The 17,392-nt window shown below is 37.6% G+C and overlaps 1 protein-coding gene across 1 annotated transcript; it reads left to right on the top strand.

Moving 5' to 3' along the window:
- The first annotated feature begins 12,429 nt into the window (after window positions 1-12,429).
- LOC140815443 (uncharacterized) lies at window positions 12,430-17,158 on the top strand. Its single transcript, XM_073174552.1, has 5 exons — window positions 12,430-12,675; window positions 13,634-15,218; window positions 15,579-15,710; window positions 15,879-16,712; window positions 16,824-17,158. Exons 1-5 carry the CDS (start codon window positions 12,430-12,432, stop codon window positions 17,156-17,158), a joined length of 3,132 nt encoding a protein of 1,043 aa, XP_073030653.1.
- Window positions 17,159-17,392: the final 234 nt, after the last annotated feature.

Here is a 17,392-nt window from a genome sequence, read left to right as displayed (position 1 = left end):
AATTCTTTTAATCAACGCACACAAGAGATAGTAGAAAGCTTTGTAAGAGACAAGAGAGAGTGGAGTGGGATGATTGAGAATGCATCCTCAAAGGCATATTTATACTAGTCTTGGACGCCAAGGTTCGGATCTTCTGTTTATACTTCGGAACGTCCGATGTGATTGAAATCAATTTGCGTAATTTCTGGAATGACTTCGGATCTTCCGATCTTGACTTCGTAGGGTCCGAACATATGCTTCGGAGGGACCGATCAAACTCCGTTTCTTCCGAACAATTCTTTCAGACAGTGTATGAACAGCTTCGGAAGGTCCGAACTCCAGTTCGTACCGTCCGAACATTCCCGCGTTTCCGGAGATTTGAAATCTTCAACACTTCGTAGCTTCCGATCATGTCCATCGTAGCATCCGAAATCTACTCAATCAAATCAGTCAGATCAAATTGTCTCCGAATTGAAGTGATTTGATTGCTTGTGTTCGGAACGTCCGATCACGTCTTCGGACCGTCCGAACTCGCTCCTCGCAGCTTCCGAACAGCTTCTAATTTGCTTCTGATTTGCACAATTTCGGAACGTCCGAACCAAATTTCGGATCTTCCGAACGTAACCTTGTTCTTAATTTCCTGCATGCCTCAATATAAAACATTAGTACATTTTTAATCCAAGTTTTGGTATCATCAAAACAAAAACTTTGGGATATGTTACAGCATTAAAAACATTAATCTCATCCTCGAGATTTGTATGCGTTTAAGGCGTAACAATCTCCCCCTTTTTGATGATCACAAAACTTGGTTAAAAATTGAGAAACAATAATCAACATAATCTAATGGTTATTAAATAACTCCCCCTTAATCAAATAACAAGTCTAAGAGGTTGAATTAATAGCAATTTTAACCAAATAAATTCTCCCCCTTTTTGTGATAATCAAAAAGACATAAGCATAAAGAGAGACAAATAAACAGGTAAAATATCCACTAGTAAATGCAAGTCTTTTATACAATGATGCATAAAGATAAAATAAACAAAAAATAACAAAAACATAATCTAAGAATCCGCATCCCGCGACTCTCTATGGCTCTCCTCATCTCACCTAAAATTTAAAATATTTAGCACATAAATGAATGTTGAGCCATAATTATGGATAAATACAATTAATTTGTATTATCCGACATTATAATGCTCACATTAATAATACTCCCCCTCAATTTGACAAATATGTACGAGAGTATTTGACTAATGTTTACAACTCAATCATGCCAAGTTCACCACGTAAACGAGTAAAAGTAGATTCATCTAGTGGTTTTGTAAAAATATCAGCAATTTGATTCTTGGTGTCAACATAGTGAAGTTCAACATCATTTTGCTCAATGTGATCACGAATAAAATGATGTCGAATGTCAATATGTTTTGTACGAGAATGTTGAACTGGATTCTTTGTTAGACATATGGTGCTTGTATTATCACAAAAGATTGGAATTTTTGAAAAAGTAACACCATAGTCGAGTAATTGATACTTCATCCAAAGAATTTGTGCACAACAACTACCGGCAGCCATATACTCGGCCTCGGTCGTTGAAAGTGCAACACAGTTTTGCTTTTTAGAAAACCATGACACCAAGCAATTTCCCAAAAAGAAACAAGTACCACTAGTGCTCTTTCTATCCACCTTATATCCTCCAAAGTCGGCATCACAGTAAGCTTTTAAATCGAAAAATGAGTTCTTAGAATACCATAATCCGAGATTTGGAGTATTTGAAAGATATTTGAAAATGCGTTTTAAGGCGAATAAGTGTGATTCCTTTGGACATGATTGAAATCGTGCACACAAGCAAACACTAAACATAATGTCAGGTCTACTAGCAGTCGCATAGAGTAGGGAGCCAATCATGCTACGAAATAACTTTTGGTCAACAGGTTTACCTCCCTCATCTTTGTCGAGTCTGACTGTCGTGCTCATAGGTGTGGATGAGGCTTTGGAAGACTCCATCCCAAACTTTTTGAGCATCTCCTTGATGTACTTCCCTTGGTTGACAAAGAAACCATTCTTGCATTGCTTGATTTGGAGACCAAGGAAGTAGTTGAGCTCGCCCATCATGCTCATCTCAAAGTGATCCTGCATAAGCTTAGAAAAATCTCTACACAAGTGTTCATTAGTAGCACCAAAAATAATATCATCTACATATATTTGTACTATCAGCAAATCATTATCTTTAGTTAAGGTAAACAAGGTAATATCAACTTTACCCCTACAAAAACCGTTAGACAGCAAGAAAGTAGACAATTTCTCATACCAAGCTCTAGGAGCTTGTTTCAAACCATACAAAGCCTTATCAAGTTTATACACATAATCAGATAAGTGCACATCTTCAAAACCAACAGGTTGCTCAACATACACTTCTTCTTTCAAATCACCATTAAGAAAAGCACTTTTAACATCCATTTGAAACAATTTAAAGTCTCTAGAGCAAGCAAAAGCAAGTAGCATGCGAATGGATTCTAGTCTAGCAACAGGGGCATAAGTCTCATCATAATCAATTCCCTCTTCTTGACTATATCCTTTAGCTACTAGCCTAGCTTTATTTCTAGTGATTGTACCATGCTCATCTAACTTGTTCCTAAATACCCATTTAGTTCCTATGACAGGTCTATCAGTGGGTCTAGGTACAAGATTCCAAACTTTATTCCTTCTAAATTCATTTAGTTCATCTTGCATAGCAATAATCCAAGAATCATCAAGTAAAGCTTCTTCTATGTTCTTAGGCTCTATGTGAGAAAGAAAAGCAAGATAATTGCACATATTAGAAGAGCGAGTAGATACTCCCTTCGATGGGCTACCAATGATGAGGTCCATGGGATGATCCTTGTGCGTAGTCCACTCCTTCGGAAGAGGTGCGTCCTCTTGATCTTTAGGAACATCATCTAGGCTTGTGGACTCCAACTCTTCGCCAAGGATATCTATATCATCATCATCAGAAACAACAGGTCTAGGCAAGCAAGGGTTAGTTTCATCAAATATGACATGTATAGATTCTTCAACTAGTAAAGTGCGTTTATTAAAGACTCTATATGCTTTGCTAGAAGTAGAGTAACCAAGAAAGATACCTTTGTCTGATTTAGCATCGAACTTACCCAGGTTGTCCTTACCATTGTTGTGGATGAAGCATTTTGATCCAAAAGCGCGGAAGTAAGAAATGTTAGGCTTTCTCCCTCTCCATAGTTCGTATGGAGTTTTCTTGAGAATTGGCCTTATTGATACGCGATTGATGATGTAACAAGCATAACTCATCGCTTCAGCCCAAAAATATTTTGGTAGAGAATGCTCACATAGCATGGTCCTTGCGATCTTTACTAGGGTCCTATTCTTCCTCTCAACGACACCGTTTTGTTGAGGAGTTCTAGGACAAGAAAAGTTGTGACCAATGCCTTTGCTTTGACAAAAATTTGAAAAATTTTCATTTTGAAATTCCGTTCCGTGGTCACTACGGATTTGTTTGATCAACAGATTTTTCTCATTTTCAACCTTTTTGACAAAAATTTTGAAATGATCAAATGCATCACTTTTGTGGGCTAAAAACAATGTCCAAGTAAAACGTGAAAAATCATCCACAATGACAAAAGCATAGGATTTACCTCCTAGACTAGTTGTCCTCGAGGGACCACATAAATCTAGGTGAAGTAATTCAAGGGGCATAGAAGTGGATACAAAATTTTTATTTTTGAAAGATTCTTTTGTGTGTTTACCAAGTTGACAAGCATCACAAAAAGAATCTAATTTTAAATTCAGCTTTGGCATTCCGGAAACTAGGTCAAGTTTTAAAAGTTTTTCTATGGTGCTCATCCCAACATGACCAAGTCGTCTATGCCAAAGAATGTTGTCATCAACATTTAATGTTACAAGGCTTTTTATTTTTGAAAAAGATGAAATCTTTAAATCGACCTTGTAAACATTTTCACTTCTATAACCTTTGAAACTAATGGATTTGTCAGTTGTGAGTGATACAGTGCAATCGTGTGGTGTGAATTTGACTTCATAACCCCTATCGCACAATTGACTAATGCTTAGGAGGTTATGTTTAAGTCCTTTCACAAGAAGTACATCATCAATAATAGTAGAGTTAGATATACCTATTGAGCCGATGCCTTCTATGATCCCTTTGCTGTTGTCTCCAAAGGTCACCGATCCCTTTTATTTTGGTCGAATGGATTGTAGCAGCTTCTTTTCTCCCGTCATGTGTCGAGAGCATCCACTGTCAAGATACCAAGTGCTCGATGACTTGTCTCCCCTTTGTCCCTACAAGATTGAGATACAGTTTGATAGTTGGTACCCGTTTCTTTGGGTCCTTTGAGGTTAGTAGTAGTTGGGGATTTGGGGATCCATTTCCAATAACTACTCTTGTTGTGTTGGTGTCTAAGTTTCTTGCATTTAGGTCTTATGTGGCCTATCTTACAACAGTAAGTGCATGTTGGTGGTGTTCTTGGTTTTGCCTTTGCGATAAGACTAGCGAAGTTGACTGATTTCTTTTCATATCCTAGACCTCATTTGTCGAAGTTACACCTTTGCATGCTCAAGAGGTTTTCTAGTTTACCGCTACTCACATTGAACTTGTTGAAGGCTTTCTCTAAGTCTCTTAGGTTTGTCTTGAGCTTAGTGTTGTCATGCATCCTAGCTTCTAGTTCAGTTTTAAGTTGCTTATTCTCATTTCTAAGTGACTTAGCCTTATTGTACATACTAGTGTAAGCGGAGAGTAGTTCATCGTAAGAGGGTACCTCGTCGTCATCCGAGTCGGTCAGATGATCTTCCTTCGCCATGAAGCATAGGGTAGACTCCTCTTCGTTGTCGCTGTCGCTCCACGTGGCTAGAAGGGCCTTCTTCTTGTCTTTGCCGGCCTTCTTCTTGGAGGGACACTCGTTTGCATAGTGACCCTTTTGTTGACAGTTGTAGCAGGTCACTTCCTTCTCAATCTTTTTGTCCTTCTTGTTGAAGTTGGAACTCCGCATGAATCTTTTGAACTTTCTAGTGAGGAGTGCCATTTCTTCATCGTCGCTATCTTCAAGTTGACTGGTCAAGGCAATCCCTTTCGCCTTTACTTTGTCGTCATCTTTCTTTGTCTCCTTTCGGGTAGATACTTCAAGTTCATGGGTCTTTAGGGTCCCATGAAGTTGATCAAGGTCGTAGGATGCCGCATCTCCCTTGTTGGATTCAATGATAGCCGTGCGCTTTGCATCCCATTCCGCCGGTAGTGCTCGAAGGGCTCTCCTCCACACTTGTTTAGTTGGGTAGTTCTCACCAAGTTGGGCAAGCTCATTGATGATTTGGGTGAGCCGCCGGAACATGGTGTCGATATCCTCCTTGGGTTCCATCTCAAAGGTCTCGTACTTGAGTTGGAGAAGATCTATCTTCGTTTCTTTTACTTGATTGGTTTCCTCGTGGCAAATCTCCAATTTGTCCCAAATCTCTTTGGCGGAGGTGCAAGCCGAGATTCGGTTGTATTCATTCATATCTAGGGAACAATGAAGAATATTCATAGCTTTAGCATTTTGAGAGATAAGTTTCATATCGTCCTTGGTGAAGTCATCCATTCCCTTAGGAATTTCCTTATCATCCACCATTTTCATGGGGATATAGGGACCTTTCACCGTTATTTTCCAAAGGTCGTAATCGACGGATTGGATGTATAGAGATATTCTATTCTTCCAATATCCGTAATTAGTACCATTGAAAAGAGGGGGGCGATTTGTGGATTGTCCTTGGGCATACTCGCTTGCTAGATTGGCCATTTAAAAGATTTTGAAAAATCTGGCTCTGATACCACTTGAAGAACCTAAGGGGGGGGGGGGGGGGGTGAATAGGTTCTTTAAGGCCCTTTAGTGTTTTTAAAACGAGTTTGAAAAAATTGCAAGCGGAAGACTTGAGGGACAATCACAAATAAAAATGAATGCGTAAAGTAAGTGCGTAAAATAAATGCGTAGTAAAGTAAATGCGTAAAGTAAAGAGGGATAGAGATGTTTATGGAAGTTCGACGAAGAATCGTCTACGTCTCCCCTTCTCGATGAGGATCGAGGTATCACTATGATGACTTGGCTTTAGGAGCTCCAAGCTAGCTTTTACAACCACGCCTCGATGCGTCTACTTGGCCTTGAGGGCTCCAAGGATAGCCACGAACTTTACAACCCACTCGAGAGTATTACTTTCACTCTTTTTCTACAACTCTTTTGATATTACAATTCTTTTAATCAACGCACACAAGAGATAGTAGAAAGCTTTGTAAGAGACAAGAGAGAGTGGAGTGGGATGATTGAGAATGCATCCTCAAAGGCCTATTTATACTAGTCTTGGACGCCAAGGTTCGGATCTTCTGTTCGGAACGTCCGATGTGATTGAAATCAATTTGCGTAATTTCTGGAATGACTTCGGATCTTCCGATCTTGACTTCGTAGGGTCCGAACATATGCTTCGGAGGGACCGATCAAACTCCGTTTCTTCCGAACAATTCTTTCAGACAGTGTATGAACAGCTTCGGAAGGTCCGAACTCCAGTTCGTACCGTCCGAACATTCCCGCGTTTTTGGAGATTTGAAATCTTCAACACTTCGTAGTTTCCGATCATGTCCATCGTAGCATCCGAAATCTACTCAATCAAATCAGTCAGATCAAATTGTCTCCGAATTGAAGTGATTTGATTGCTTGTGTTCGGAACGTCCGATCACGTCTTCGGACCGTCCGAACTCGCTCCTCGCAGCTTCCGAACAGCTTCTAATTTGCTTCTGATTTGCACAATTTCGGAACGTCCGAACCAAATTTCGGATCTTCCGAACGTAACCTTGTTCTTAATTTCCTGCATGCCTCAATATAAAACATTAGTACATTTTTAATCCAAGTTTTGGTATCATCAAAACAAAAACTTTGGGATATGTTACAGCATTAAAAACATTAATCTCATCCTCGAGATTTGTATGCGTTTAAGGCGTAACACAATCTCTCACTTGCCTTATAACTAACTACTCATATATCTCAAACTTATTGCTTCGTGTTGCTTCTCAAACAATGGTCATGGCAGGCACTTCGTAAGTAGATCAGCAATGTTATCTGCAAATTCGACTCTATCTATTGATATATCTCATCTTCCCACAATCTCCCAGATGATGTTGAACTTCCTCGGTATATGTTTGGATCGCTGATGAGACATCGGCTCCTTTGCTTGCGTAAATCGGGATGGATCAACTCCTAGTATTGTCGTAGTAAATCGGGATGGATCAACTCCTTGGGAATGACACCCAACTCTAGAATGAATTTTCTTATACAAATAGCCTCATTTCTCGTAGCTGATGCAGCTATGTATCTGGTCTTAGTGGTTGAATCCGATGTGGTGTTTTTACTTGGAATTCTTCCAAGAGACAACACTGTCATTGATCTTGAATACAAATTCAGATGTTGATTTCATATCATCCATATCTGATTAGAATCTAAAATCAGTATATCCTTCTAATTTAATTCTAAACTTCCATAAACCATGAAAAAATTATTTGTTCTTCTTAAGTACTTTAGAATATCTTTCAAGGCTTCCCAATGCAATGGAACGAGATTCGACTGATATCCGATTACAACACTCGGTGCAAAGAAAATACAAGTCGAGTGGATATCATATCGTACATGATACAACCAATAATAGACACTTATGGAATACGAGCCATGGTTTCTATCTCTTCATTAGTCTTATGGCACATATATTTAGATAGAGTCACACCATGACATATTGGTAGATATCATCTCTTGGATTCTTCCATAGAGAATCTCCTCAGCATGGTATCGATATAGGTGGATTATGTAAGCCCTAGCCTCCTCTTTGATCTATCCTTATAGATCTATATTCCAAATATAATGGATGTTTTAACTCATATCCTTCATGGAGAATTTACTAACTAACCATAATTTAATTGATTTCTATATACTTTTATCATTATCAATGATTAGTATATCATCTACTTAAAACACTAAAAATGTCACAACACTCTCACTAATCTTCTTGTTTATACAAAGTTTCTCATGATTCTTAACAAAATCAAACTCTTTGATGATGTTATCAAATATGAGGTTTCAACTCATCAATGTCTGTTTGAGTCCATAAATGGATCTCTGAAATTTTCATACTTTATGCTCATTTCCCACTTATGTGAATCTTTCAAATTAAGACATATAAATATCTTCTTTAATATCAACATTAAGGAACGTTGTCTTCACATCCATTTGTCATATTTCATAGTCATACCATGTTGTTACGGCTAGTAATATCATAATATACTTGAACATTGTGACTGGAGAAAGTTTTTCCTCATAGTTTCATCGTAGTCAATTCTTTTTCTTTGAGTACATCTATTTGCTATCAATCTAGCTTTGAAGTTCATTACCTTTCTGTCCGCCCCAAGCTTTCTTTTGTAAATCTATTTGCTTCATATGAGAACAATTCCCTCATGAGGATCTATTAAGGATCGTACTTGGTTCTAATACATGGAGTCTATCTCAGACTACATGACTTTAAGCCATTTGGATGAATCAGCATCTAATAATACCTCGTTGAAATTTCTTAGATCACGTCTAGGAATGAGCTCGTCTTGAACTTCTTCAAGAAACAGATTCATCTTTTTAGGTGGCGTTGATATCTTTTTGGATCTCTTAGGTGCTTGTAATTTTTTCGACTAGCTGTTTGGCTATGGGTTGGTTCAATATTGATCGACGATCAAACAATGCCGACACGACCATGGTACAAAAACTCGTTATTATGATGAAAAAAGAAAATTTTGAATATCAAAATTTTTTCACTTACTCATTTTTTACCTTTGCCTATTTTGGAAATCATTCACTAAATCAGACAGTTGCACTCTCATCACAAATTTAACAGTCTTATTAACTTCCACAAATTCCAAATATAAAATCTACTTATAAACTTTTTTATAAGAAGTATGTTTGATCTCAATCAAACTAAGTCATAAAATTCAACTCAACAAGTACACAAAATTCATTACTCGTGTGACCCTCAATAGTTTAGAGATATAGCTAGCCGCAGATCCACAATTTTATGTGATTCAAGACAACATTTGTCCTTATTTGAGCTTACCTTAATTAGCTCCATCTTTTCATTAACTCATTGATCAAGAATGTCAGAACTCAAGTCTGATTGCATTCATCGGATTATGGTAAGATCATTTAGTAGCATCGACTCATGACCACATAGGTATCACTTGTACGGTCCAAAATACGATGACATAATCTATCAAAGAAAATATTTGTGCAAATGATAATTATTAGATTACTAATAAAGGGTAATAGCCAAAGGAGTTTTCACATAATGTATTTCTGAAATTATGCAATAGGAAAAACATTATTAATGAAAATTGAGAATTAATATCATTGTTTCCACCTTGACTTTCATAATATGAAAAATTCTCCTAGCCTTTTGTCTTTTCAGTCGTACGTTGGGAAACTTCCATCAACTATAGGCAAAGACTTCGAGAAAAAACAGATGCAACCATGTCACATTATGGCATTCAATTGGACTGATTTCACATAAGATTTTATTTTTATTTTTTTGCTCAAGTTTTACTACCTTTGTCCCTTAATATTTCTTTTTTATATCGTGACGAGAATATATAATGTAATTTTCATATTTTATATTTTTTTTACTTTTATGCTTATGAGTGGTTTTTTTTAGAAGATTGAAGATATTTTTGAAAAATTCCAGTTTAGGTTTGATTTGACGATTTTACGTGTTGCAATACGTTTTAGATTTTGGCAACGTTTGGTAGCATGGATTCAGTAGGATTGAGTTGCTATTTTCATGTTAGTCCAATGTTTGGTATGTTTATTAGTAAACCCATCCAATGTCGTCTGCACAGGACTAGGTTGTACAAAATAGGTTAAAATAAACTATTGCATTAGCCCAATATTATTAGTCCTTCCATCTATCAAGGTAGCGTTTTACTAAATTACCCTCAAGCAGCCCAACACAAATTCTTCTTCCATCTACACAACAACGTACGAAGAGAGGCGATGGCTTAGGTTTTCTTTCTCTGCGCCGAATTCTACAGAAATCAGGTATACATCGTTTCACTTACTTTTGTCAAACGATAATTTCTAGAAGTTGTGGGTGAAACTAAGTTTAAATAGGTTAAACTTAGCTGCTGTCACCTGCGAGAGATTGAGCACTGTGAGGAGGCTACCACTGTGTCGGTAAATGACATCTCCTTCTGTTCTGTGAAAGATGACGTTTGTTCTCCTTTTTCGATTGACATATTTCAATTCAATATTGTGTACTTTTGTGTTGTTAGTTTGTTTGTTTGCTGCAACACTTTCATCTTTGTTCTGTAAAGTTTAAACTCCAGCCGACCTTTTTCTCGAATGCAATTTTCGTACTTCTTTACAATTTAAAAAATAAATCAGAATACACAGCTGTCAAATTGTTCTTTCTTGGAAATTTTTAAAGATAGATGTATTCGAAATTTTTTTAAAACTTGATGATTTTGTTGTAGTCAATAAACTACTGCAATCGTTATTCCCATTTAAAATATTTTTTGAAGTATGTGTTTATGTATTTTTAAGCAAGCATTAACTTCATTTTTACACGTAAAATTCAAATTCTTCGTGTACAGTATCTCTAAATTCTTTTGTGTAATTCCACTGCCATTGTTAACCACATTATGAATTATATATATTTTTTGAAATCTCTTCCATAGCTGACCATTATGCATAGACACGTTACACTTTTTGTGCTGCTTCACCAAATCATGTGTCGATTGGTGTTGGTTATGTTTCTCGGGAGACAACATGTACTGAAGTTATGTGCCAAACGACGTTCCAACAAGCGTAGAACAAGAGCATCCTATAGCATGACAGAAAAATTAAATGTGCAAATTAGCCATTTGCACAGGCTTATTGGCATAGGAGACATTCAATGTGTGGTGAACTTGCGAATGAATAGGAATGCATTTGTACGATTGTGTTACTTGCTAACTCATGTTGGAGGACTAGTCGCGTACATATATGTACGTGTTGAAGAGAAGATGAGCATGTTTCTGTCTATATTGGCTCATCACAAGAAAATAGAATTGTTGGACATGACTATGTACGTAGTGGCCATACAATCAGCACCAATTTCCATCAAGTGCTCCAATCCATTCTCATATTACATCCTTTACTACTGGTTAGACCATCTCCTGTGGATGATTCTTGCACCAACGAAACTTGGAAATGGTTCAAGGTAATTTCACACTATATTTAACAAAATCTAGATAACAAACATTTGAACTACTCCCGTATGCTGGTTTTCATATTTAAATTGATTTGAAGTTGTTAATGTTATATTGTACATGGATGTCTGGGTGCATTAGACGGAACGTATGTAAGTGTACATGTACCTACCATGGACAAGGAACAATATAGAACAAGAAAAAGTACTATTGCAGTCAACGTTCTTGGTGTTTGTGACCGTGAGATGAAGTTCATATATGCACTTATGGGGTGGGAAGGATCTGCAGCAGATGCCAGGGTTCTTAAAGATGCAGTGACACGTGACAACACATTGAAAATTCCCATAGGTTTTGATTTCTTTTTATTTATTATTAAGTGTGGACTGTTGAGACATGTTTGTGAAATACTTTTTTTCAGACATTGTTAATTATTTACTCTCAAATTTAGTGCTTACAAAATTAAGATGACATAATAAATAATTTTTCTTCTTTTTAGGCTGTTACTACCTATGTGACAATGAATATGCCAATGTAGATGGATTCTTGACTCCGTACAGGCGAGTACGCTATCACAGGGATGCTTGGGGAAACCGTGCAAATGGGCCACATAATTATAAGGAGTTATTTAATTGGAGACACTCTCAAGCCCGAAACATAATCGAAAGAGCATTCGGTTTGTTGAAAAAAAGATGGGACATACTTCGAAGTCCTTCGTTCTATCCACTAAAAACACAAAACCGAATCATAATGGCGTGTATGTTGTTGCATAACTTCAAAGGTCTGAAATGCCCGACGATCCAATAGACGAAGTGAACGATGATGTAGTCAGTCCGGACAATGAGATACAAGAAGATATCATCACTACCTTGGATTCGTCGGAGGATTGGGATAATTGGAGGGAGAACCTTGCAATGTCTATGTGGATGAATTTGAACTAAATCTTTATGTTTTTTGTACTTCTTTCGTTACAACTTTGGTGTAGACGTACTTGTGGCATTTGATGTTATTTATTTTTGAATCTACAGAACTAGATTGCATTTAATGCTATTTTGTTTGAATTTAATCTACCCATTCTCTTATTTTTTTATTTTATTACGAAATGTTATTTTAAGTAATTGAACTTATTTTAATTGCTTAACCAGTGTGTTGTATTACTACCAGGAATAATACAAAACAGTGGAAACATCTTCATTATGGATAGTGGAGCAACTTCCGAGAGTTTTGTTGGGAAAGCCAAAAAAGCTGATAAGACAAAACGTAGTTGGGGTGAACGTGAAGAAGAGTTTCTGATACAAGCACTGAAAGAGGACTCCGTGGAAGGTTGGAAGAGAGGCAATGGATTTCGTCCAGGGTATTTAGCTTTTCTTGAAAATCGAATGAAATTTGCATTCCCGGACACAAACATACGTGACAACCCACATATTAACTCTAAAGTTCATGTATGGAAGAAATTGTACGGATCGTTGGTGACACTACTAAGTAAAAATGGAGTAGGCTGTGAAGGGAAATAATGTTTTCCAAGTTTTCGATTAATATAGTTAAATATTTTCCCAATATATTTTCCTCATTGTTTTGATTGAGTAAATATTTGATTTGATTTTGCCTTCCTAGACAAATGAAATATTAAAAGATTTAGTAAATTGATAAGATATGATTTTAATGTTTAAAAAGAGTTTATTCCTAATAAAACTCTTACTTTCCTTGGTTAATAGGTTTCCTTATGAGATAAGGCGCTCATCTATAAGAAGGAAAACCTAGGAAGTTGGAGGTCGCCGTCTTCTACTCAAAGTCATACGCATACTTTGCACGATCTGAAGTTCAGAGAAAATCACTATCAACACTGATCCTTTGAAGACAGCCGATACCAAGTGTTGCCTTGAATGTTGGGAGCATCTGAAGACAACATCTGTGCAGACGTTGGCTGAAGATTGTTTCGCTTGGAACTATTGTTTGGGAACACGTTTTTGCTTTCTTGTTTTGTTTTATTCTGGTTATTTGTTTTAGAAAACATTTATTTTCTCAACTTGTTGAGGAAATTGATTTTCGTGAAATCACTAGTGTTAGGTCTTTGTGTAAACATTGTGGTTTTCTAGTGATTAATTTTTGCCATAAGGCACCGCACAAGTATCTATAATTGTGCATATTTAATCTTGTCCATCTAATTATTTAAAGTGAATTTGTGTTATTAATTTTCCGCTGCATGTAAATGTTGTCTGAGATGTTGTAACATCTGGCACAACACCTAGTTCTGACAAAACACAAATTTACTGTTTTTCATCCTATTCTGATATTTTCATTATTTGTTATATTTGTCGGACAAAATAATCCTAACAAGTGGTATCAGAGCCAACTCTTGATATACTAAGTGTTGATTCTGGTTTTTGTTTTGTTTGACAGAAATATTTAATGGACATTACGTTTGCAAGTGCAGCACTTCGACCACCAGTCCTTGATGGTACTAATTACAGCTTATGGAAGGTCAAGATACGATACTACATAAAATCCCTAGATGAACGGGCATGGCAGCGCGTCATCAACGGATGGACTCCACCAGTCGCAACAGATCAAGAGGGGGACAATCGACCAAAGCCTGAAAATGACTGGACTGCTGACGAAGTGCAAAATTCAAACCATAACTCAAAGGCCTTGAATGCTATATTCACATCGGTTGATATGAACATTTTCAGTTTAATAACAAACTGTACTTCGGCTAAAAGTGCATGGGACATCCTTCAATGTCATTGTGACGGATCTGAGAGTGTGAGACGAACCAGACTGAGGATGCTTACTTCCAAATTCGAGATGATGAGGATGGAAGAATCTGAAAGCATACTTGAGTATGATCGTCGTCTACGAGAGATTGCTAATGAGGCATTCAGTGCTGGAGAATCTATCTCCAGTGAGCGTCTAGTAAGCAAAATCCTCCGTTCTCTGCCTGAAAGATTCAATATAAAAATCTGCGCGATAGATGAAGTTAAGGACACGTCTAAGATGTCAGTGGAAGATCTCATCAGCTCACTACGCACGTTTGAGATGAATCTGGACATGCAAAGGAAGGATAAAGGGAAGACAATTGCACTTCAAGCTTCTAATGACTCCTACAATGAACTCCTTCAAATATCCCAAGAAGTCAATGATTCTGAGCTCTGCGAGGACTCTATCTCCTTTATCACAAAGAAATTTGGTGATTACTTGAAGAGAATCCGAGATAAGAAGGATGCACAGTCATCCAAGTCTCCGAGCCTCCATGTACCTGAAAGGACGCAAAGATTCCCTGCGAAGCTACAAGTTCAAACAAGGAACGAAGGCAATGGACAATTCAAACCAAGAAAATATGATTCGGTGCAGTGTAGAGAATGCCAAGGTTTCGGTCACTACGCAAATGAGTGTGCAAACAGATTACGCAAGAACAAAGGCTACAATGCATCTCTGAGCGATGAAGAATCAGATCTTGAGGAGAAGATCACTGATGAAGACAATCAAACATCCCTGACTGCACTACTGACAGAAACCCGCTGGTTACAAGTGAATCCTTCAGGTGTTGCCCTAGGTGTTGCCACACCTGGCCGCAATATCTGTGAAAAATCAGTCTGTCTCAACTCTACAATTTCTGGAAACTTGAATGAAGATGATCTGGAGGTTGACAGTGAAGAACTTACTCTTGAAAGTGTCCAGGAGCTTTATGAAGAACTGTTTGAAGATTGGACCAAAAGAAACAAGCTTAATGCAAATCTGGTGAAAGAAAATGCCGAACTAAAATCGGTGGTGAAAGAAAATGCTGATCTAAAAGCAGTGGTTGCTAAACTTGAGGTAATTTTGAGCAAAAAAGATTTGGAACTTGGTAAGACCAGAGAAGATCTTCAAAAAGCAACTGAAACCTTGTCCAGATTCAACACAAGCTCATCCAAGCTTGAATCCATACTTCTGATGGGAAGAGATGACAAGAGAGGCTTAGGGTTCAAGGACAGTGTGTATGAAACAGGTGAATCTTCCAAGTCTACTGTCTTCGTGAAAAGAAAAGTTGATACATCTCCACAACTTCCATCCAAGTCTCCCATCAAAAGCTCCCCTCAAATAAAACAACCTTCTGCACCAACTTCTAAGAAAGGAAAACACAGATATGTATGTCATTACTGTTTTAAGCCTGGTCACATCAGGCCCTACTGTTTTAAACTCAGGGATGATCGCATAAATAAAAAATCAAGACGGATGTTACCCAGAATGTTGTCCAACACTTTCCGCAACACCTCCCACCATCGATCTACAGTAAGACAAATTTGGGTACCAAAGGTAAAAACTCACTGTAATGTTGTCTATACTTCATTGAAAACTAATACTGCAGGTCATTGGTATTTTGATAGTGAAAGCTCACGCCACATGACGGGCTCTAAAGATCATCTAATCGAGTATGTTGAACAAAAGTGCGGTAGAGTGACCTATGGAGGGGGAGCAAAAGGAAGAATTGTAGGAAAGGGTACACTGAATGTTGAAGGATTTCCAAGGCTTCACAATGTGCTCCATGTTGAAGGATTGAATTCAAATTTGATAAGCATAAGCCAACTATGTGATGATAATTTGTTTGTTAAATTTGATAAACATAACTGTGAAGTCTTTGATGAATCGAATGTGTGTATTATGACAGGTACAAGGTCCTCAGACAACTGCTACCAAATAGGAGAAGACCTTTCATGCAAACATGTGCAAATCACCGAACTTGACCTTTGGCATCAGAAACTCGGACATGCAAATTTCAAAACCCTGAAAAACTTGAGTAAGTACGATGCAGTAAGAGGTATGCCTAACCTCTCTTCTGGTATATCATATGTGTGCGGTGACTGTCAAAAAGGGAAACAGACTCACGTGTTGCATCCAGTGTTGCCAACACCTGGGACAACACGTTGTCTGGAATTACTACACATGGATCTTATGGGTCCTATGGAAGTTGAGAGCCTCGGAGGTAAGAAATACTCTTTCGTGTGTGTTGATGACTTCTCCCGTTTTCCATGGGTTAATTTTATTAAAGAGAAGTCAGATACGTTCGAAGTATTCAAAAATCTGATCACAAGAATCACTAACCTCCACAGTCTGAAGATAAGAAGGATTAGAACTGATCACGGTAAGGAATTTGAAAATCGCTCATTCTCATCCTTCTGTGACTGGAAAGGTATTTCTCATGAATTCTCAGCACCAAAAATACCCCAACAAAATGGCATTGCCGAACGTAAGAACAGGACTTTGCAAGAAATGGCAAGAGTAATGCTAACTTCAAAGAATCTTGCAAAGCGTTTTTGGGCAGAAGCCCTTAACATAGCTTGTCATATTTCAAATAGGGTGTATCTAAGGAGTAGATCAACCATGACCTCTTATGAAATAATTATGGGAAAGAAGCCCAATCTTAGATACTTTCATGTCTTTGGCTGTGTATGCTACACCTTGAATGACATGGATCAATTGGCTAAGTTCGATTCCAAAAGTGGTAAGTGTCTGTTTCTCGGTTATGCCACTAATAGTCGTGCTTATCGTATGTTTAATCTTAGAACAAGAACGATTATGGAATCAACTAATGTTGTTTTTTATGACCGTGCAGATCTTAAGAAGAAAACTGCAGAAGATGATGTTGAAGATCTGTTGGAGACTCAAATACCGCTGGATAAGACAGATGTTGCTTCAGATGTTGCAACATCCAGCACAACATGTGACACTGATGTCAACGGTTCACAGGAAAATGCTCACAACGATAATGAGGTAGTCGATGATGGACCGAGTATTCCAAGCAAAATCCAAAAGAACCACTCGTCTTCTCAAATCATCGGAGGAATAAAGGAAGATATCCAGACCAGGAAGAAGGACAGAGTTGACTATCGAAAAATGGTTGGACTCGTGTGCATGAGTACCATGTACTCGCAGGTTAGATTTTCATGATTTGTGTCTCAAATTGAGCCTAAAAATGTTATGGAAGCATTAAAAGATGAATTTTGGACTAATGCTATGCATGATGAGCTTGAAGAGTTTGTTCGAAATGATGTGTGGACTCTAGTTCCATCTCCTGACCATGGCAACGTGATTGGCACAAAGTGGGTTTTTAAAAATAAAACTGATGAGTCAAGAAACATCATCCGAAATAAAGCAAGGTTGGTTGCTCAAGGGTACACACAG

This window comes from Primulina eburnea, chromosome 15 (assembly GCF_022965805.1).
Source record: "Primulina eburnea isolate SZY01 chromosome 15, ASM2296580v1, whole genome shotgun sequence".
NCBI lineage: Eukaryota > Viridiplantae > Streptophyta > Magnoliopsida > Lamiales > Gesneriaceae > Primulina > Primulina eburnea.
The sequence above is the reverse complement of the archived record's forward strand: the minus strand, read 5'-3'. Positions and strand labels throughout refer to the sequence as shown.